The following is a 24,244-nucleotide window of genomic DNA, read 5'->3' as shown; positions in this document are numbered from 1 at the left end:
ATTAATACATAAAAGGTAGGAGGTCACTTCTGCTTATTAAGCTAAATATTTTATTACTTTTGTTTATTAATTTTTAGCTCAACATATTAGAACATAGGTCAAGGCAAAGTTTCATTATTGTAGTACCTACTCTCAACATTCATCTACAATATCTAGCCTTCAATGCAGATAAAAATATTAAAAGTAGAGAAAATTGAAATTCATGGTGGTACAAGGGTTATAATATTAAAAATATTCGTCTGGTACAAATAGAAGGTTTGGAACCACCGGTTCAAACTTCAAAGACCTTGGATGATGTGGCCAATCATGACAAGCCACACCAGTCTGATAATGGGCCCCATGTGTATAGAGCTGATGTGAATGGGTCAAATCGTCGAATAGATCCATATCCGGTACATTGTTTCCACCTATCACATTTTAGGATAATTGGTACCAATTTGCTAAACTGTGTTTTGGTTTGAAGGAATATGTAGGGAAAGGAAGGGAAAGACAGGGGCCCTGTAAAAAGTTTGTATAGGTTTCTTCATCTTTTCCTTCAAACCAAATACAACCTTCGAATTATGTACAATGTAAATATAAAGTTTTAAAAAATAATATATAAAATTTGTATTGTATTTATTTGTATTTGTAATCTTCCCAAACTTAGCCTTACAAACATGTACAATACAAATAACTCTAAAAAGAGTATTAATTTATAAGGTTTTGCACTTAATATATTTGCATTTGTAATCTTTTGAAATTTAATCTAAATTTTGTCAATTCATGGCATTTCATGTTAGGGGTGAGCATTATTTGGTTAAAACCGAATAATCAAACCAAAAATTTCGACTTTGGTTTTTTCGGTTCAATTTTTGGTTAAATCGATTCGGTTATTCAGTTTTTGGTTTTGGTTTATAGAATTAGAAATTTGATTAACTAAATTAACTGAATTTTTATTATTATATATAATATATAATATATTTATATATTAATATATAAATAAAATAAAATTTGATTTCATAATATATATTATATATTATATGTTATATGTTATAATATTTATTATTATAATTCAGTTTTAACTGGAAGAACCGAAAATCAAACCAAAAATGTTGGTTTTTCTATAATTCTGTTTCAGTTCTGTTTTATCTTTTTTAGTTCGGTTTTTAAAACTTCAATTTATTCGATTTGATTTTTAACCGAATAAACCAAATGCTCACCCCTATTTCACGTAGTGTAAAAAATCGATATTTCTTGAGAAAGTCCAAAAATTGATATATATCATATGATATTGTATGATATGTATTAATACTTTAAACCTTGATTTGCACTGTATGTCTCAATTATAATTACATGGTTCTAAATCCATAGTTATAATCATGGATATATCCGTAATGAGTCGTCTATTATATTTAATGTCATATCTATTGTTAAATTATTGGTACATAATCATTTCTTACTACTTCCATACATACACTATATGATTCATCCTTTGCCCTTCTAAGCCTTCATGAATAAGCTATGGCTTACATTCCGTGAACCCATAAAAGATAAAAAACAAAAGATAAAACCAAGAAACCCTCAAATCCTATAAACAAATAGTCCTTGCCCATGATTGGGCTCTCATTTTATCAAATACAAACAATCATCCAACTAAGAAATCTTATATGGTTGGGCCCACAAATTAGAATGTCCAAGGAATGTGAGCCCATTTATATGCTTGCCATTATCCTATTTCTTAGATGTTTTAAATTAGCCATTTAATTTGAAATTGCTTTCTATAATAAAATCTAATAAAAAATAGTAAACATCAAAAAAATTATCTAACAAAAATTAATAAAAAAATTCATTTAAACATTAATAAAAAACAAAAATTAACAACAACTTATACGATCATAATAAAAATTAATAAATATTAACAGAAAAACTAATACAAGTTTACTTAACTATAATAAACCAAAAATAATATTTGCATTGAAATCAGTTTATCCTTCAATTTAGATTTTGTTTAATAAAATTCGTGCATTCCATGAGGCCTGCTAATAAAAAATAAAGACGAAACTCAAAAACCCTTAAATCCTACAAAGAAATGGTCCTGACCCATAATTGACCTCTCCTTTTACCAAATACCAACAATCATCCCACTTAGGAATCTTGTATGGTTGGTCCCACAAATTAGAATGTCCAAGGAATGTGGGCCCATTTATCTATTCGTAATCATCCCAATGCTTTATTTTATTACTTAATTAATTAATAAAATAGAATGTAAAAGATTCTTCCTTCACGTGGGAAGGAGAAGCTAATTAAGACTGGATAGTTTTGCTTAACATTAATTATAAACAGGTTTAAGCGTAGAGTGTTTATCCAATAAAAGGAAAAGGTTTAATCCTTGAGCAGATCAACTATTCTTTCTTTTAAGTCTCAACTTTCTCTTTCTTACCAGAAGCCGTCCATAAATCTCTCCGTTTATGTAGGTAAGGCTCTATTTGTTTATAATGAAATTTTAGTATATGTTTGGCATCTATGTTATAGATACAGTACTATTTTCTCGGTTTATGCGTTGAAACTTGAAAGTACGTTTTTTAGAAAATGATGTCTTTTTTTTAAAGTTTGTTGTTAGGTAGGACATTTATTAGAACAACAACACTTTCTGTTTGGTACTAGTATTTCATATCTGTTTTCAGCACTAGTTATAAAAAATTTATTTACACTAATATAAATGTATGAGAGTGCAAATGATAAGAATGCAAATTTCGTTTCCTTTTTTCTTCTGAGTTTTACATTGTTTCAAGTTCTATTTTACTTCACCTGTAATGCAAACATACAAAATAAGGAAAGGGTTGAAATAAAAATTAAACAGAACTTTGCATCCAAATTATTTGCACTCCAATATGTATCACTGGCTCTATTTTATTTGCAGTGCAATTCTATTTGCATTAGCAAAAATGCATGGGCCGGGAATACAAATGAAAAAAGTGTGAGTTTCAATTCATTTTTGGATTATATTTTACATCATTTTAGGCTCAGTTTGGAAGGAATACAATTACAAATATGTAGAGTGCATATTTGTGTATTTTGTATTATTTTGCATGTATTTGTACTCTTTTCCAACTGAGCTTTAGTTTGTCTTTGGCAACATTACATTTATGCATTGATAAATGACAGACCAATGCATATTTACATTGATAATAAGATGTAAAAGTACATCAATAAAAAAAGAAGTAAATTTGCATTCAAGTGGGCTTTTGATAAAAAAAAAGACATAATTTATTGAAATTCATGTTATCCATTACAGATAAAAGTCTGTTTGGTAAGAAGGTAAATTAATCGGTGCAAAACTAACCCAATTTTGTAATATATATGAATCGCTTTACACTACATATTTGCATTCACACTTATTTGCATTGTTTCCAAATGCAGCCTTAGGTTTTATTTTACTAGTTTAAATGCATATGTTATATATGTGTGCAAGTAAGGCTCAGTTCGGAAAGAGTGAAAATGCAAATATATACAATACAAATACATAAAAAATAATTCAAAATACAAAATTTTGCACTCTATATATATGCATTTATGCTCAAACTGAGCCTAAATATAAGATTATATACAATCAATTTTAAGTTTTATAACCTACACCAGAATCAAGGCAAATATCCCCTTTTCTATAGTATAGATTTTATTTGCATTGCAAACAAGCAAAATAAGCTAGAAAGTAAAAACAAAAGTAAATTAGAATTTATATTCAATTCAGGTGCACTTTCATACTTTTGCATTAATGCAAATGAAATTGCACCCCAAGCAAACAAAGCTAGCACGGACAAACAAATTACACCTAAATCACCCCACGTGGCAAGTTCTTCAATTATTACACTTCAAAGCCTTCAAACAAACTTGTGTACATTAACAATTCAACAGACGAGTCCAAATCTGCTTCTCACACAATACGCCTCAGACTGACCTCATAAGTCATAACATGTTCTAGCCGCACATTGTGCATATCTTCGATACCTATATTTATTATTCATGGAAGATGTTACCAATAATTATAAGATTGGATGTGACGATGAAGTTGGTATGAGGAACAATCTGTGAGAGCAGATCCAATTCTCAACGGACAACAATTTGTTTACACGTGGATGCTAGGTCAAAGATAAGGGACGCAGAAACTATAGGGCAGCCGTGAGAGATCTGTTATTCATAAATGGACGCCCTACAAGCACATCCACCGTGCATTGAAAATATCTCCTATAAATAATAACAATTTAACAAATATCTCCTATTATTCCCGATGCATAATAGGATATACATATAAGGCGCCAGTTGTGAGGAGCAGATCCGGTCTCGCGCCAGCCTTGGAGTGTGCGTGGAGAGAAGAGAGACCGGAGCAGAATGAAAGACAGGTCCTCTAATCATTTGATGCAGATTAGAACCCACAGATAACTAAAACCAGTGGGTGGCCCACAATGTGTATGGTCAGGATTGTTCCTACGCGTGGCGACAGTAGATGACTAGAATTACGGAATTAGCCTTTGATCACACTATAGTCAATGTCATTGTGTGTCAGTTTTTCTCTTTCTTTAAGAAAAGCAAACAGAGGTAGTAGCAACGGCATGGGCCCCATGGCTTATGTCTTCGCATTAGTGTTCACACGACAAACAAACCCTGACGCTTCTTTTGACGCTTGACCCTTGGGAGCATCAAAGTTTTGACGCCCCACCGTAAAGAACCTTATCTCTCTTCTGTCTTCACCAACGGTCCCACTAAACTTAGGACCCTTGTCTGGGCAAGCTTATGGCCCACAAAAAGGCCCAAACAAAGATTTAGTTTAATGGGCTTTGAAGGACAAAGTTGAACAATTACTAGTGTAAGGGCAGGGTGCATGGACCAGGGAGGCGAGCTTGGGCCCATGATCAGGTGGGTCAGGTTAGGTGAGCTGGTCGGCACTCGGCAGGGATTCACATGGGGCCCATCTGTTTAGAAGATTATCAAGCACTTTTAAGGAGATGAAAGCCTAACAATGACAAAGGGGAGTTGCATTTGATGTGGCATCCTCTCAAGTACATAGCTGTGAGGTTGTACACTTCAAGCTAAACCTGTTGAAGTTTGAACCTTTTACTCTAAGACAGCTCTCTGTCACAGAACTATTGGGTTGAGATGTTCTCTGCCTCTGTGCACAACAGCTAGAATTCTATTGTTAGGACCTCAGTCCATTCTGTCAATTCCAGTACTATGGAAGATAAAACTCCGGTTATATTCCTCAGGAAGGTTCCTTGTTCTAGTACAACTTTGGTGGTAGGAAGCAACAGATTAGAGGAGAGTACCTTCCATTCCTTGCTCAAACTCTGGGCCATTGTCATCTAATAAGTAGAAATAGAGTTGAAATTTTTTGGCAGAAATTGGATCCTCCAGGATTTGTAATGACAGATGCTAATGGGTGTTGGGTCAGTTCCAGAGGAACTCCAGCAGCTGCATTCTCTGCCACAGAAGCCAAGAACAAAGAACTCAACTTGTTGCCAAGGATCTTTCTTTTGCAACCAAATATCATTCTGGAGTCTGAAGGCTGAAAATTTTTCACTTGAGAGGACAAAATGACTTGTTTTTTCCTGTTTAATGGTGATCTAGTTCTGGTATAGCTTTTCTTATTTGATATGTACTTTAAATTGTTTGTTTATTTCTATTTATTCCCCCAAGTAAGAGCTACTGATCCCATTTTTAAGGCTTATTTTTTGGATATTGGCAGGTGGAACCCACAACCCACAATTTATGATGGATTGTTTAATACAACCAAGTCCTCCAATATCTCCCTTTCTTTTCCTTTTTCTATTTTTTTATGCCAAGTCTTCCTTTCTTTTTCTGTTCAGCATCCAACCCACCACCTATATACATACTTTATGGTCAGTACATAGCCATGTGAGTCCCACTACAACCAATATAGAACTAAATCTATCACCCCATAAGATTCACAGGCATTTGGAATTGGATACCCATTAGAATACACAGAAATTAGTCTAAGTTCTGAAAATTAGTTAGGGGTGAGGTTGATTCTTCTCAGTTTGGTTGCTTCAAACCTATCTAGGGTTCTAATTGGGCCTTAAACAATCTGGTTCTGGGCATTTCAATTGCCCCCAATAAATTATAAATAGACCCAAGTATCCCAATTAAAGAAAAGTCCCAGGTTTGTATCTTGATGCCCTTACTAGTTGGTAAGAAGAATGGTTGGAAAGAATCACCAAACACAAACAAGGACCCCAGAGGAGGTTATGGAGGTTGAGAATCGTTTGGAATCAATCTCAATTACAAAAGTTGCCTTATAATATGTTTGTCTAGTGAAATATTCCAAGGAAGATATGTTGTCAGGGGTTGGCTAGAAGTTACAACTGACTTGAATTTCAAGCTTTGGATGCAATTATAAATGACAAAGAAAGATAAAAGTGAGCCTTACCAAATCGACATTCAACTAAAAAGAAAGCTCTTTAGTTTTGGAGAGAGAAAATGTACCAAAGGAAGCTCTCTAGTTTGGGATATGAAACTTTTAAGAAAGAAAATCCCTCATCAGTATTGCTTTTTTATATGATAATTGCCTTTGTTTATAGGAAACGAAATCATAGATGTTGGCAAACACCCCCTAAATTCAGCAAAATTTTATGAATACGGACGAAGATGGATTTGGCTTTTAATCATCCAATAAATGGGTTTCTTTATATGCCATTATCAAACGATGGCTTGGTCATGGACATTGAGAAGACTTTTGGAAGGCAACTTAAAAGGAAGGACATGATTCAAGGTAGTATAGATTAGTTTGAACATGTGAATTACCTAAACTAATGACCCTATTTCAAATAGAAGTGGTAGGATAGACCTCTAACAAATTAGAATACTCATGTTTCCAACATTATTTAATGGAAAATTGTGATATTTAACTTCAACTAGAAAGGGCAGGCAAACGACCCTCCATGATTCCACAGGTCGTTAGGGTTTCCACTTGATGATTGACAGAGAGAGAGAGAGGGAGAGAGAGGAGTCAAAGGGCAACCAACCAACCTTCAAGATTTCCATAGTTTTTAGGGTTTTCAATTGATGTGTGTATGAGAGAGAGAGAGAGAGAGAGAGAGAGAGAGAGAGAGAGGAGTCAAAGGAAGGGTCCAAAGCCAATTTTGTCATCCTTTTAGTTAGCCCAAAAGATGGGCGGATCGTTATGTTGTTGACTAGGACCAAATTTTGGTGTGGTTGATGTATCAGATCACAAGGGAGAGTTGGGAAGATGTAGAATCTGGTGATGTAAAATGCAAACTTTGATTATTAAGCGACGCCAACTTCTTTCATTGGCCCCTAATACCAACCCAACCAAACAACAGAAGCAAACGAGAACCAAATTCAAATAAGATCTCTTTCTTTCCTTGATAGAACTTCTAAAAGTTATGTCAAAATAGCCCAAGTAATTATGGTTGGGTATGTCGTTCACGCCACTGTGGCGTGATCCCAAACACTAAACAGTTACTCTGCAGCTAATTGCATAAAAACTGAGAACAATTAATGAATTATATAGTTCAGTAGAGGTGAATGTGGGCCATGTTGGAGTGGGCCGTGCTGTGCTGGCATGGGGCCTGGGCAGGCAATGCCTGCCTAGTCCGAAAGCCCTGAAAGGGGTAGCCAAGCACGAGCCCAGATGGGTCCGTGCCTTGCCATGCCGATCCGGGATGTGGGTAGCACAATTTTTTAGAAAAATTGAAAAAAAAAAAGTTTAAAATTTTATTCTACATGAATTTCGATATATCCAGTTGTTTATATATGAAATAATAGAATAAAATTGAAAAATATTACAATAAAATTATATATATATTCATAGGCCCCCAAACCCAAACCCACCTAGTTGCTACAGTGGCCTTGCCATGCCTGGAACGGCCCATGTCATTTGGGGTCATGCCGGGATAACCCACTTCAGCTCTAATAATTCACTGCAGTTATTGATAACTCAAAGTGAACCAACAGACCCAATGTTTGATTTTCCTTTTGGCAAGAAATTTTTCAACAGTTTTCTGTTTCTGATGCTTCTTTTCTTTTCTTTTTATTCTGTTTCTATAGTTCTATAATTCTATTGAGAGAGACAACAGAATCCTATAATCAGACTCATTATGTCTTGCTCAATTATTTGTAGAAGTGGACTTAATGATTTATAGACCACCTAATTAGAGGCTTAGGTAGACCCACTTATTAAATTAATAAAAATTCTTTTTAGGATTCGACTATGATATCAGAAAAACTTCTGACTTCTCACCAATCAATTGAAATCATAAACGTGGTATTATTTATCAAAATACATGGATCAGTTTTAATTGATCAAAATTCTTTCGATACCATGCCATTACTGTATTATAGATTTCCCTCTTTTCTACTTCCTACAAAATTAATAATAAACTGAAAAAACACATCCAAATTTATGGGATTAAAGCCCTTCAATGGGTGAATCTCACCATGGAGATAAATTGAACCAAAAGCATCATCGAACACTCCAGGCATTCATTCGTTTTACCACATTCATTTGGATGGCTGAAAATATTTCAACTCATAATTAACTAGAAAGGCTTAGTTCCGAAAGAGGACAAATACAATTATATAAAGTGTTTTTTAAAATTGGACCGGACAGGGAACTATTCTGGATTCGGTTTCTAGGTCAAGCGGTCCAACTGTTCGGTTCAAATGGATGGTTTGCTCAGACAAAAAAATTTAAAAACACAAAAAAGAAAAAATCCAAAAACCGTTCTCAGGTTAAAACGGTTTGATGATTTGACTCTCTGAATTGGCGGTTTACTGATCAAATCAACAGTTTTTTGCTAAAAACAATTTTGAGATTAAACAGAACTGGTCAAATGATCGATTCCTGATTTTTCCAATCCAATCATCCGGTCTGATCTGGTTTTGAAAATATTGGTGCAAATACACAGAAAATAGTTCGAAATACAGGGGGAAATTATTAATGATGCATGACACGAAATGCTTAAAAAATACGTCCTCCAGAGTCCAGATCATCACAGAAAAGGCAAGTCTATTGATGGATATTTCAGGCCTGCATTGGCCGGCCAGCCCATCTTAGAAATTAAAAAGCCTGAAAACAAGTTTTTCTTCTTAGCCCAGCCCATCCCAATAAATAATTAATATATGCATAATAAAGCTTGATCAAGGAAAAAAAAAGGTGGGAAGAAGCAAGTGAATAAGCTCCATCAATCTCTGATTTTCTTAACTTTCAATCTCTGAAAATCACAGAGAGGTGATTTTCACCTCTCCTCCATCTTATTCATTTGACTCTTATTCTCGAGGTTTTAAAAACTGAACTGGATATGGATTGTTTTGGGGACTGGTTCCTGGGTTGAACAGTCTCACCATCCAATTCAAACGGATGGCCCGTTCTGACTTACAAAAATAATTAAAATAAAAAAAAGGCAAAAAAACTGTTTTAATTTTCAGGTCAATGAGTTGATGGTTTGACTGTTGGAGTCAGTGAATTGCTGACCAAATCAACAATTTTTGGCTTAGAAACGATTTTTGAGTGAAACGGAACTGATTGCCTGACCATTCCCGGATCAACCAGTCCGGTTTTGAAAACCATGCTTATTCTTTTGTTACCCTTTGGCTGCAAAGTACTCCTCTTTTCCTCCCTTGTCCTAAGTAGTCTAAGCTCTAAAATAAGCAACGAGAAAAGATGAACTTAGGTGATTTTAAGTAACCACCTAAGCTAAATGAAGAAAAGAGCTAAAGGGGAGGAATGAAGAACTGAAGAACCCAATTACATTTTCATGCATGATTGTTTGGTCCATTAAAACATGATTATTTTGCGTTTTTTTTTTTCTACTAAAACCAGTCTAGGCCCAACCATGAGATCGTTGGTCACAACTGTATTAAGCTGATTTGGTAAAGATTGGCTGATGTTGCACAATCCGGGCACTCCTAGCTGGTAGAAACTTGGCTCTTAGCTGGTGACGGACGGTACCTGATAAGAAGAGGAAGATGAAGGATTCTCGGGGAGCTCACCCGGCGGGAACACTCCGATGCTTAAGTTAGAGCTTTGAGAGTTGTGGAGAGTATGAAGAAGGCTAAGAGTGCAGATAGCACAAAATTAAAGGTTACCTTTGCCCCTTGGGGATTGGGGCTCTTTTATATTGGAACTCTGTCAAATCTAGCGTAACCGCCTTTGTCAAGTCAGGCTTAACCGCCACTATCCTCCTGTCACAGCCGTTATTGCCAGAGCTAAGATGGCGGTCGCAGGCCGCCGCTGCAGGGTACGGACCCGTCAGATGTGAGACATCTTTCAAAGGTGGCAGGCACGACGTCGCCTAACGAGAGACGTGGGCGCAGCCTCCAGATTCGGCAGGTACGATTGTCAGGCAGATATTTTCTGAGTCATCTGACTATCTTGAGTTGAGCTGTATTCTACCGAGCTACCCTGTGCCGAGGTACCGGTGGTGCGCCGAGCTGCTTCTACTTGAGTTGAACGCTTAGGGACAAGTTAGGAGAGCCAATGGGGCTGACTAGAAGTGTTTCCACTTCGGGATACTTAACTGTTGATCGGGGTGCTCCCTTCTCGGGAAGGAAGGGCTTAGAGCTCATTGGGAGGAGCTCGGGTCCTAGGAGGAGCTCGAGGCCCCTCACTTGGTGGGAGCTCGGGGTGTTCCATCCCTAGTAGGAGTCAGGGTAAGCTGGGCGTTATTTCCCGATGAGTTGCCTCGTCCACCGAGTCGCCAAGTCGGACTCCAGCGAGTTCATCACACCGATTTATGGTCATGCTGCCATGCTGTCACGCTGAGTCATCACTTACGCCACGTCATGTCAACGCGTCCCCGTGCTACGAGGTTGGGCCAAATCACCCTCCATCAATTGCCCCCCACTCCCGGTGCTGGGGGTTTTGACCCAACGTGGGGAGTTCATGGTGTGTCGGGTGGATTTGGCTCGGTGCTCATGCCACTTTGTCAGGCAACTCGTTGGTCAGATCGGTCCACTGGGTGGCTCAATCGAAAGAAACTCGGGTCGAGTATAGCTTACGTGTGGATGTCACGCAATCTGGGCTTCGCAAACGCCAAAAAATGCGCTAAACCGATTTCGCCTCGAGGGTCTCGTAGCCGGTTTTCTTGAGAGTCGTCAGATCATCTTGATCTTGACCGTCGATGCCCAAACATAGCGGCTATAAATAGTGGGGTCCCAGGTCTTTTTTCCTTGCCATAAGTTCTTAGCGTTCACCTTGAGCTCGCATCTGGGATCTCTAGCTTGGGTCTTCCAGTTCGTCCCGTTTTCCCAGTTCGGTTGCATTTTTTCGGTGAGTTCCCCGAGCCTCCCCTTTCCTTTTCAGTTCATTTCTTTTTCATGTCTAGTGGGGATAGTCTCTTGGGTGAGCCCGAGGTGGGTACCTCGGCTCAGGGTGACCCTGCCGATGTCCGACCTTCTCGCGAGGCGTGGGAGGCCTTGGGTGCCCAGACAGTTCGCCACCAAGGAGCTCCACCATCCTCTCCTCGGAGTAGGTCAAATGACGAGATAGTTAGCAAAAAATTGATACATGACCAGAATCGATTACATCATTGGCTATTTAATGGACGGCTTTTACAAAGCAAGCAAGACCTTTTCCAGTCCATTCACATATGCACTCATCTATTATTTTCATCCTTTTTCTTGCAGGTTGTAACTAAAATCACAAGGATTTCCCAATTCCCCTATTAAAACTAATTAGAGTCTTGGGTGTTTTTGGCTTAAAATTATGAAAATCCATCTTTTTCACACAATGGGTGTTCGATCTCCAATGTGAATGCTGGTTCCAAAAACAAAATAAAATCAGCTGGTATGAAAACAAATTCGCTCTTAAAAAAAAAGGCAGAAAACACATTCTTGGTTATAGGGTTTTTTTTTTATGTTTCCAAACCTGAAACAAAAATTGTGTTCTTGAATTCTTGGTTTAAACATATTTTCATCTGGCTATTTAATAATGATGTTTCATAAATTATATAATTTCTATATTATAAATTTTGTTTTTGAGTTTGTTTCCAAAACAATTGTTTTGATGGTTTTAAAAATATGTATTCTTTTTGAAATTTACTTTTTTTTTCTCTTAATGTGATTGAAATAAAAACCAAAAAAAGAAAAAACAAACAACAATGGACAATCCCTTTGTTAATCCAATACTTTTCGAAAATATCATTCAAATATTTATTCAAAGAGCCATTTAATGAAACAATTCACGGTTGAGCTCAATTACAATGTATCAGTGCACATCGACCAATATGTCAATGTCATACGTATTGGTTTTAAGATTCTCCTATACTGAAAATATAGAGTTAAGTGATTTGTACATCCATACATAATATTGATTCTATGCAAGATAGCTTAAGGAAAGGCCAAAGGGCGGCCAAGTGCGCAGTGGGATAACTTTGATTGTTGGGAGCCAACAGGCTGTTGAGAGCGTTTTTGAGCTGGGCATGTTTACCTATTTACACCCATGTCTTTCTTTTCTATCAAAATAAAATAAGGGGATAATTACTAATTTACCCACTCTGATGGTAATGTGACATTCTCAAAACCGCTCTCAACAGCATAGGCTGTTGGCTCCCAACAGTCAAAGTATTTTGATGCACAGTGGATTCTGTGTGTAGAGAAAGAGAGAGCAAATATCTTCTATTATTGCATACAAAAAAGAAAATAGAGGATTATACAAGAAATATGAAATGGTATATGAGAGCATGCTATCAAGCTATACATCAGAAACATCTCCTCACAAATTTAATATTTTTGAGTATGGGAGAATAGAAATATTTCCAATATGCAGCTGTTTCATGCAGTCTTCTACACCCAAAGTGATTGTTTTTTCACTCCAAGTGATTCAAAAGACAGGATTTCTGTTAGGCAAGAGGTTGGGTTACTCTTCCGGCCCAGTTCCAAGTGATTCAAAAGAAAGGATTTGCACCCAATAAATTTATACGAGATCGGATTCAGTCCTCATAAAATGATATTCACTCCATATTTAGGGCCACTTGTCAGCTGTGCATGGGGAATATTAATATATACAAGTACTGAAATATTTTCAATACACAGTTACAAGTGACTGTGAGGATATTGTGAATACAGTTTTGTGAGGACTGAATCCGAATTCACCACACATTGGGAGAAGATCCGAACTCACTTTAGGCTGTAAATGCTACTTCAAATTTTATTGAACGAGGCAATGATGCAATAATTAAGTTGAACATGAATTCATCTACATAATGCAATATAATCATATTCTATGTTAATAATAATAAAATTGACTTCGACGTCAAATTCATGACATACAATATGATAATATTAGTATTTTTTGCCCATTTTATTAATAATACGATATTTTGATCATTTTCGTTTAAATTAATAATATTATTCAATATTTCATGCATAGGTCATTGCAATCCAAATTTAGATCAAATTGATACTATATTATAAAGCAATATAGGCAACCTCAACAGTCCTCTCCTTCTCCCATTCCCCCTTCTTTCATTTCTTCTTAACTCTCTCTCTTTTCTCCAAACCCCCCTTCTCAGCCATTCCATTTAGTCATGTGGCAGTCCTCTTTTTTCCACTTTGCGTCCCACTCCAATTCTCTCTCATGCCCAATAAACGATGTGGCAGAACTCTTAATCTATATTACATACCCAATAAACCATACAAAAACAAAAATTGTGGTTAAATTAATTTGGGTAGTTAAATTAATTTATGAAATATTTTTTTATATTTTCAATAATTAGTGATATTATTGAATATTATTCAGTAAATATAAACATCTAAACTATAAATTTTCAAAATGTTACTAAATTGGAAAATTTAATTACTAAAAATTACTTGCTGAAAATTACTGATTTTGGTAATTTAATTTCAAAAAATTTTGATATTTAATTATTGAAATTAATAATTACTAAAATTAACATTTAATCAAAATATTAATAAATACAAATTAAATAATTAAATATCATTGGTAATTTTCATTGGAACATTTAATAAATATAAGGAAATTTGTCTAAAACTCACCATGAGTTTTTAGCATTTTTCTTAAACTCACCACAACTTTTCAAACTATCTAAAACTCACCATGTTAGTAAGTTTCTTTTTTTTTCCAAAACTTACCTTCTATTAGTGCATTGTTAATGCTTCTTGATGATGCACGTTTCGGCAGCTCCTGACTGGCAAGTGACTCGGATGCCTAGCTGAACAATCCCTACTTAGAATGTGGCTTGGACGCCTAGCTGAATGGTTCCTAGCTGAAAAGTGGCTCGAACGCCTAGTTGAATGGTGACAAACTGGAAGGTGGCTCGGATGCCTAGCTGAATAGTGACGAGCTATATAGCTTATTAGGGCGACATGCAAGGAAATAGTGTCAGAGTGCCCGGGTTGCTTTACCCAGGGTGGGCACTCCAATGCTTAAGTCAACGAGTTGAAAATTTTTTGAGAGAGCTAAAAGTGAGATAGAGAGCTACGAGAGATAAATTGTTCATCTACCATTTGAGGTTGGAGGTAAGGCCTTTATATAGGCATTGTTTGGCATGGGTATCACGCACCGCATCTGGGATCTCCGGGAAGACATGCCTAACTGGTCCAAAGTCCTAAGAGGTAGTTGTGCACATAGGCCAATCTTTGTGCCTTCGTCGGTTTCCTCCAAAACATTCGGTATAAGAGCTAACTTCCAAGAGACCCGGGAGTGATGGGATGCATGCAGAGTTGGTTAGCAAGCACATCTCGCAGGTTGCCACTTGGACCTCAATCAAGTTTGCAAGCCCTCGAGGTAAGTCACTCCTCATGTCGAGGTCATTTCGGCCGATACTGACGAGGCACCACAGGTCGGCTTTGGATAAGGTTTTGCTAGTTGCCTTGAGCTGTGGACGAGGCCGCTAGCAAGATTTCCACCAGGTCGGCAGAGGCAAGTCACTAGGTCGGAGGCGGAGGCAGGTCGCCAGGTCAGTGGAAGAGGCAGGTCGCCAAGTCGATGGAGGTAGGTCGCCAAGTTGGCAGTAGAGGCAGGTTAACAGGTCGGCAGCGGAGGTAGGACGCCAGGTCGACAGCATAGGTAGGTCGCCAGTTAGGATTCCATCATTTTGGCTAAGGCAATTCATCACCTAGGTGATGTTGGGGTGTCATCCAGTTGTTTTAAGATGACATGTGTCATGATGTCAATGGAGGGCCAAATCTACCCTCATCACTTCTTAATAAAGGTGTCCACATCAATTTTCATGACCAAATTACCCTTGGATGGCGAGAGGAAAAGGGTCTTTTTGAGTTTTCAATTTTCTTTCTTTTTTGCATTTTTAGTGTTTTGTTATAATTTCCAATGTTTTTTATAATTTCTGTTTTTTTTTACATTTTTCTATTTTATACAATCTATAAAATTTCTGGTATTTTTTATTTATTTGCAATTAGTGTGTTCTTCTATAATTTTTGGTGTTTTTTTTTCTACAAAATTTCTGGTATTTTTTAGGTGTTTTTATGTATTTATATTTGAAAATATTTTTTGAACTTTTTCCTATTTTTCATGTCTAATTATTAAAATATATGTATATATTTTATATTTTTCTATGAAGGTTAAAATGGTAATATATTAACACCCATTAGTTTGTTTAACATCAAGTTAGTGGCATGGTTTGTTTTAGACATTTTGAAAAATTGTGGTGAGTTTAGAAATGCTTCCCTAAATATAAATTTATTATTTTACAATTTCAGTAATTTTGATATTATTAGTAATTTTTAGCAAAACATAGTTATTAATATTTTCAACAATTTTGGCAAGTTTATTAATATTTAATGATATTATCAGAAAATTAATTAGAAAAATTCAGTAACTTTTCGATGGAAAATTAATTTTAATAATTATAATTTTATTTCTTATATTTTCAGTAATTTTGGTATTTACTATATAATATTTGAGTTTAATTACTAAAAATTACTAATTTTGATAATTTAGTTTAGTAAAAGTTAAATTATAAAACTTTAATTATTCAAATAAATAATTAAAAAAAGTCAATCATTTACATAAATAATGCATACTACATTTATAATTACATAATTATTAAAACTATATCTATGAGTTTAAAGGGTGTTATGGCCGAGGTTTTGGGTGGAGAAGTGGGGATCACATACTCCCCATCTCGACCCCAAGTTTTAAAATAAACACAATTTTTTTAATAGAGAAAACACCGTTTCTGAAACTATAGTGAGTTTAAGGGGGTGTTATGGGTATGACAACCACAAATACGCATGACAATGGCCAGGTTTAGGGTGGGGAACTGGGAATCACATACTCCCCATCTCGACCCCGAGTTTTAAATAAACACCATTTCTGACCCAGATCCTCAATACGAAAATTTTAACATACTACCACCCACAATTCCCCGTCAAAGACCTGAATCCATGAATTTTTTTAATTAAGGCTCAGTTCGGAAGGAGTACAAATACAAATTTATAGCGTGCAAAACCTTATATTGTATATTATTTTGTAACACATTCACATTTGCACTCCTTCCAAACTGAGCCTAAAAGTTTGTTTTCTGAAAATAGTTACCTCTACCCACGGGTTGCATTGGCTGATAAAGCAATAAATTTTAAACCCAATAAACCCTACCATATTTTTCCCATGCATCGCCCCGGTTGTTAAATATAAACCAGACAAATTCGAATACATAACATTAATCAGTTTTGTACAAGTCTTACTACTAGTATCTAACTTTTGGTTCCTTTTTTAGGAAATAAAAATTCCACTATAAAACAACAAATGATGCATATGCATCCGACCGATGTATTGCAGCCCACAAGTAATCAAGCATAACAAGAAACTATATCTAGTATTAATGACTAATAGAATTAACACAGTAACCCTAATTACGGGTAGCAATCCCCTCGCAGTTGGCACTTGCAACCGCTAATAAAATGAAGTTTCTGGAAAACAAAATTCCATCCAAAAAAATTGTAAACAAGTTTCCGGGAGAAACCCCCTTTAAATCTGACGTTTGAAACTAAATTATTGGAAAGATAAAAAAGAAAATCGCCCGGATAAATTCTCAGTATAACTCTTTCAAGTTTTCATCACCATCTACTGCTAACAGAACTAATTGGATAGGATACCACCACCAGTTAGGCGCCACCAGACCCGTACTTCTTTCCAAAAACGATCAGCTGAAGCTTGTCATAACCTGCAAGCACACCAGCACCAGCAACTGCACGGAGAATGTTTGCTCCTGCTCCCTTGAACAATGACTTGGCCCCCTCATTCTTAAGAATCTGAGAGAAGGCATCCAAAGAGCTCTTGTACTTCACAGCTTCACCGGAAGTCATCATCATTCTTCTCCGAACAGTGTCAATTGGGTACGAGGCAAGGCCAGCACCATTTGTGATGAGCCAACCCAATGCAAAACTAGCAAAGAAACTATCCTGGAATCACAAATAAAAAGAAATTTGTAAGTGGGTAGACCTATAAAACATGCACTTGTTTGTGTATCACGAACACAAGCATCCACTATCATATCAGAAGAACACCACAATCAGCAACACTAATGGATGGATGGTAGAAATCAACAGGCCACCGTACCTGGCATTACTACATTAATTGCACTTTCATAAAAGGAGGGAAGAAAGAGGCAAGAGCAAGTGACAACTAACCTGTAAGTTTCCAGTCAGAACCACTGGCTTCAATGAATCGTACAGTCCGAAGTAGAGACCACGATAAACAATGATCCCAACACAAGAGATGTTGAAACCACGGTAAAGACCAGCAACACCATCGGATTTGAGTGTCTTCCTATAAACATCGACCAAGCCATTGAACTGCCTCTCCCCACCCTTCTTTGCTGCCTTCGCATCATTTGCCAACCGGGTTCTAGCATAGTCTAAGGAATAAACAAATAGGAGGGAGGAGGCACCAGCAGCACCACCCGATGCCAAGTTGCCAGCAAACCATTTCCAGTAGCCATCCCTGTCTTTCTTGAAGCTGAACAACCTCTTGAAGTAGTCTTTAAAAGCAAAGTTCAATGCCTGGTGCAGAAATTATTTGGCACATCTTATATTCAAAGGCAATAAAATTAGAAGTTTTATGCAGAAACTAGAAATAAGACGAGAATCATAACCAACCTGAGTGGGAAAGTAACGGATGACATTAGCAGTGTTGCCCCTCCACAATGACGCAATCCCTTCATCACTGATTGTTCGCTTGAAGCAGTCTGTAATACCCTTGTAAGGCTCAGAGAGACGGCCAGCCTTGATCATCTCATCCTGGTTCTGGATCAAAAGCTTCACACGCTCAATGGGAGCAGCAGCCGTTTTAGATACAGCAGCGGAAACCCCACCCATAAGGAAATCAATGGCAAAGTTGGTGAATCCTTTCTCTTTTGGTGCTTGGACAAAGATAGGTGAAGCAGCTGGGGCAACCATGGACAGATCACAACTGCTACTGCTGCTGCATGGCTGTGTCAGTGAGTACTGTAGTCCACCATTGCTATAATTTCCATAAGCAAAGCGTCTCTGGTACATTGAAGGCCTATAAAAACTGCCATTGCGAGCCTGAACATCTTGAGAAAGGCTTGAACCAAGTTGAAACTGCCCAGCCACCTTCTGGAGGACAGTTGGGTGATGAGGCTGATCAGCCATCATTTCTTGCAAACTGAGACCCTGTTAAAAAAAGCAAATAATTCTTATCAGGTAACATTGAATTTCAATTTCTCATACCCTGAACAGTTTAGCAACAGTTCTCACAATTAAGTAACCAGGAGGTCAAGGTAGCATCACCCTTTACGACTAAAAAGCAGCAATTAATTGAAAAAAGTAGCAATTCTCTTAAATGAGAATTTTAAATTTCTTCTCAATGTGTGGAAAAGTCATCATATCGAAAAGATAAAAATAGTTTAAATATACTAGAAAAAAATGAAACCTCCTTTTCTTTCTTTCTTTTTCTCAAAACCCTTTTTAAAACAAAGTATAAATGATATATATAGTATATAATAAAATGTATTAACACACATATTAGTAAGACCTGGCAACATGAAAAGGCGCCTTGTCAATTTTGCTGCCTTGGTGAGTACATTATTGCTACAAGTTAAGCCTAGGCAACACCATGAGAACTATACTGACTGGGCAAAGCATAATACTGTGTACAAGCAGGTCCTGAAGCACTGCAATGCATATTACAAATAATGAACTGTTGAAATAAGGTTTCAAATGGCACTTTAAGATAACACTAAAAAGTACCATTTTTAGGTAATATAAACATTTTTATCAAACAGATTACTCTCAATAATACCTATGTACAAAGTGGACCATTTAATGAGAAAAATTATTGTTCTAAATATTTCAAAAAAGCTGGCATTCAAAATAGAAACACATGCCAAGTAACAGATGGGGGCTCTCTAAAATCATGTACATATAAATTTTGTTCATGACTTTATGTAGTGAACAGCATGTAGAAACAAATCAAATAAAATCATCTCACATAAACTTAACTTCTGCCAGGATAGAAAAAACTAAAATGAAAGGACGAATCAAATATATGGTTATTCAAACTTTAAATCACAGAACATAGTACGTCAATAAAACAAGTACAGCCGGTAACCAGTCGAATTCCCTAATCAAAATCCAAGTACAAGGTAAAAAATGAAATGTAAATTCCAACAAAAAAACCAAAGGAAAAATAAAAACATGGGAGATAGCATAGACAACAGGATTTATTCAATAACCAATAACCGGTTGAAGATGAAATCATTCCTATGAGGACGTTAAAGTCAATGGCATCAGATAACAACAAGAATCAGGACAAATGACAATGCTTCAATTTCCATACCGACATTCAGCAGTTTTTCCATTCCCTTACAGTTGCACATATGGTGAAGACAAAGCAATAAAAGCTAGAAGTGCATGAAGGCCAAGCACATGAAAGCCTCAAATGATAAAAATGATGTTTTACCTGTTAACCCTGCCCCACCCCCAAAGGACTGCCACCCAATGACAGAATCTTCTGTCTTGGAAAAGAAACACTTCATCTAGCAGGTTAAAAAAAGGCAATAACCCACTGTTTGTTCCAACCATCTGGGGTCTTGGGAGGGATAGACTAGGTACAGTCCCAAACTTTGCCATTTTTGCACAAAGTGGCCACCCACAGAGGCTCAGACTCAAAACCCTTGCTGTCACACTTACCAGTCTGAAATTTTCCCATTACACCAACTAACGGTCCCTAAACACTTAATCTAACAATGTTTTAAAAGTGCAAGGCACAAGGTGCACCACGCACATACCTTTTTTGAAGCAAGGCGCAAAAATAAAAACAAAAAAAAAAACAAAAAATCAAAATAGAAATACATAAGCATAAACAAAAAAAAACTATTTTCAAATGAAAATTGAAAAACATAATCAAACATACAAAACATTTTCAAGCATGTCAAACCCACAATCTCTTTTTTTCCTCAGTTGCATTACTTCAGGTGGCTAATGCGATGTAAAACATATTGCATTCCTGAATCTATGAACCACCTTTGTACCAAGCCCCTCGAGGCAAGTCCAAACAATTCCATGCTAGGGTCTTTAATACTTAGTTCCCACACAATAAATAATGATTTTATAAAACATATTGCATAACCTAAAATGTGCTTCGCCTGAACGGCTAGGCATGTCTGAGGAGTACCTTTTAAAACTCACAGAACACTTGTTGATAATGATGCACCAAACTACAAGGCATTTAGGGTATGACTGCAATCAAAACAAGCTCTAATAGAATAGTTCAAGGTCAAGTTCGATTAGGCTCAATTTGAATTTGATTCTAATCAAGTTTAAATTTTTAGGTAAAATCAATCAATGTTCTGAATATTTAATCAAACTGAGCACGAACCAGGAAATAGAGTTCAAATCATACTCAAACTTGACCCCAAGCTTAATAGCATTTTGTCAAACCAAGCCAAGACATACAGAAGTTCACCTCGGCTGGATTGCAGCCCTACTAGAGCGGGCACTAGCTAGAGATGCATATCAACAAATCACCAAAAGAAAAGCATCAAACAAAACTAGGGATAGACTTAGAAACAAGTGTTGTTAATCCAGGGCATATCTTTGGAATAAAATGTAGGTATAAGTAAAACATTTTAAGAAACCAAGCTTCGGTTACCCAAGACTCAGGAAAAAAATTAACCGACTAGTGCGGTTACGTAGATTGCTGTAGATTTGAGAATGGATAAATTCACACTGATCAAGAAAGTAGGACAGTGAAACAATGTATGGTCTACACGGACCAACACAAACTCGCAGTTAAGGTAGAACTAGATGACAAATACACGCGCAGAAATATAGCAACAATTTCGACAGAAAAACGCTTAACCCGAAGGTGAATTTTCAATCTTGAAAAGCATCATCAAATCGACAGATCTGAATCTAGAAGACACATAAGAAAATCCAGACCAACAAGGCAACGCAGAAAATGCAACGAACCCAAGCACGTATGAAATACAGAGCTATGGATCAATGAAAGACATTAATAGGGCCCGATCTACATTTATAGATATCCAATTTATCCAACTGACCTTCGCATGATGCTTTTAATATCGAAAGAACATTAAGAATAAAAAGAAAAATCGAAACCTAGAACGAATAAATAAAGAATAAGACGATGTAATGGGAAAAGAGCCAATAGATATTCCAAATCAAAATGAATGTGAAATAAAAATCCTGATAGATCTGAGTCCAGTATCTTTGGTTAAAAAAGTAGAAGTTCAAGATGATACGATCAACGGCGAAATGTCCGCACCTAAAATGCAAAAACAGTTACAAAACTCCAAATCTATTCACAGATAATATCAGAGGTCCAGACACACAAGATTAGGAGCCAAACGAGACCACCGATCCGCCCGTACAACAAGCAGGAGCAGATTCAATATACACAAACAAGAGAATGAAAGAAAAATTAGTACTGTAGCATACCCCTGAGCTACGGCGATTGCGTGAGGCTTCTGCGCGTCGGCTCCGCCTCTCGCTTGGATAAAGAAAAGCGAAAGGTGGAGAGAAGAACAAGGAGGAAAGATGGGAGAAAGGCTCAATGAGGTTGGAAGTCTGGAGGGGCGGAGGAGAGTCTCACTTTAAGGGCTGACTTTGAAGAGATTTTTTATATTGGAGAGGCTGAACCGGTGCTTCTCGGAATACCGCTTTGAATAGTCCTTTTGTGGAAACCGTTGATTCGACATATCTGTATTGGAATCGGGGGAGGTTCTAGAATGTTTTCCCCAGGTTTCTCGGCAACTTCTGGTTAGCTACTTTCGGCCACGCTCGACAGCTCTTCAAATTTGTCGCGCAGATACTTCTGTCCTTTCCTTTTTGATGCCTTAGAAGTCTGGCTGGTCCTACAAAACGAGGAAAGTGTGGTCTGATCTGAGCAGTGGATCTGTGATTAACAATGATATCCAAATGTGCAGATTAGTACTATAGTCCTCAATTTTCGGTGGAAAAACTCTTGTTGAGGTTCCCGATACGGAATATCGGAAAAAGATGTCTCGGTGTGCCCGATACTACAATAGTTTTAGTCGAGTCGTGAACGCTTCTTGACCGTCAAATGATCCATTTCTTCGGCGATTGCCGATTGCCGATTGTGTTGTTTGGATTGAAAAGAGTTCTCCAATATGCGCTGACCACCGGAGCGGCGAAAATGGGTCGATGGGTCCGTTTAACTTCTCTCGGTCATCGTTGGAAAATGGGCGGCTGGAAGAAGTCCATACTCCATAACATTAGTCCAAGACTCTAGAAGGGAGTGGATCTCCGTTCGGACGTGGTTGTTGCACGTGCTTTTACTAATTCTGGGTCTGGGTCCATCTGCGCCGGTTTAATTATCGGGTCAACCAAAAAATACACCACGCCAAATCCATATTTCATACACGTGGATCAATCAGAGGGAAACGTGGTATATGTTGATTGGCTCAGAAATAAATCCTTAAAATAAAGAATGTCAAATGGAGCCTTAATACCGTAATAGAGCCGTAGAAGATGAGTCCATTTTCCAACCAACTGTTTCTGCATGTTGTTAGGTGGGGGCATTGAATCGCGTGGATTATTTGACGCACCTGTGGGTATCAATCACCGACCGGACTGGGAAGTGGGAAGATGGGGTGGGGTCGTGGGGAGGAATTCCGATTGGTTAAACGCGATACCTGTAATAGAGTCCATATCTCCTGCATAATCCTTCAGCAAGACTTGTACATCAAATCAGAGGAGTAACGGACGTTTCAAACATCCTCTTTGTTTTTAATACATTAAAATTTTAAAATAAATAAAAAATATCAAAAAATACGGACAATTTCAATGCAAATTTTTAATTTCCATTACAGAATTATAAACATTCAAAAGGTAAAAAATATCCAGTTTATACATTAATGCACATCAATTCCGAATTAACATCCACCCCAACTGTACCTTGAACCTACTACAAATTTTGACGCCGGGCTGATCAGTCATTCTCCTAAAATACTAAAAAATATGAGTTAGGTTTCTTTTTCCTATTTCGTCATCTTGAATTTTGTCAACCATAAAACAAATCAATTCACAACACCTCCTCTTTTCATTAATTAATTATCATCATCTACTCTAATTTCAATCTTATAAACCAATTTGTCCCTACTTAAGTTTTATTTGTTTCTTTCGACTTCATTCTAGATCTTCTCTACTGCAATGGTACTTGCCTAACTTAGGCTTCCCACAAGTAGTCTGGTCTGCCAAGCGTGACTTTTCTCCGACGGGTAATCTTTTTTAGTTTGATAACCTTCTTACTGGCCCAATTCCTTCTAGCATGGGAAACTTATCTCAGCTTGCCAACATAAGTCTCTCCAATAACTAGTTCACTAGAATCCTTCCCCATGAAATAGGCAAGTTGGAAAGTCTAGAACTTCTTGATCTGAGTGAAAACCAGCTACAAGGAAACTTTCTTCCCACCATAACCCGTTTGAAGAACCCAGTTTACTTCTATGTTCATTCTAACAACTTCTTTGGTAGTATATCTGAAGATTTTTTGGACCCATATCTCTAAGGAATGTGAGCTTCTCTTACAATAATTTCACAGGCAAGCCCCCTCCTCAAATTTGTATAGGAGGACAGCTTAAAGTAAAAACAACGCTCGGGGGCGCATACGAACTCAAAACCTTGGGAGGCAAACGAGTACCTCGAACGTGGAACATCATGAACTTGAGGCGATACTACCTATAAACCACCTAGCGAAGTGGACGAAATCAGGCCATGTGCCACAAGGCAAGCCGAGGAACTTCAG

General features: G+C 37.0%; 1 protein-coding gene across 1 annotated transcript; it reads right to left on the bottom strand.

The window, feature by feature from the left end:
• Nucleotides 1-16,792: 16,792 nt before the first annotated feature.
• Nucleotides 16,793-22,273, bottom strand: LOC148872548 (ADP/ATP translocase 1, mitochondrial-like). Its single transcript, XM_088967825.1, has 4 exons — nucleotides 21,919-22,273; nucleotides 18,094-18,630; nucleotides 17,626-17,997; nucleotides 16,793-17,397 (listed from the first exon to the last, which is right to left on the bottom strand). The coding sequence occupies exons 2-4, from the start codon at nucleotides 18,610-18,612 to the stop codon at nucleotides 17,101-17,103; spliced, it is 1,188 nt and encodes a 395-aa protein (XP_088823951.1). The 5' UTR covers nucleotides 18,613-18,630; nucleotides 21,919-22,273; the 3' UTR covers nucleotides 16,793-17,100.
• Between the last annotated feature and the right edge of the window lie 1,971 nt (nucleotides 22,274-24,244).

The sequence above is a fragment of the Nelumbo lutea genome, chromosome 2 (assembly GCF_056320005.1).
Source record: "Nelumbo lutea isolate HS-2025 chromosome 2, American lotus-T2T, whole genome shotgun sequence".
NCBI lineage: Eukaryota > Viridiplantae > Streptophyta > Magnoliopsida > Proteales > Nelumbonaceae > Nelumbo > Nelumbo lutea.
The sequence above is the reverse complement of the archived record's forward strand: the minus strand, read 5'-3'. Positions and strand labels throughout refer to the sequence as shown.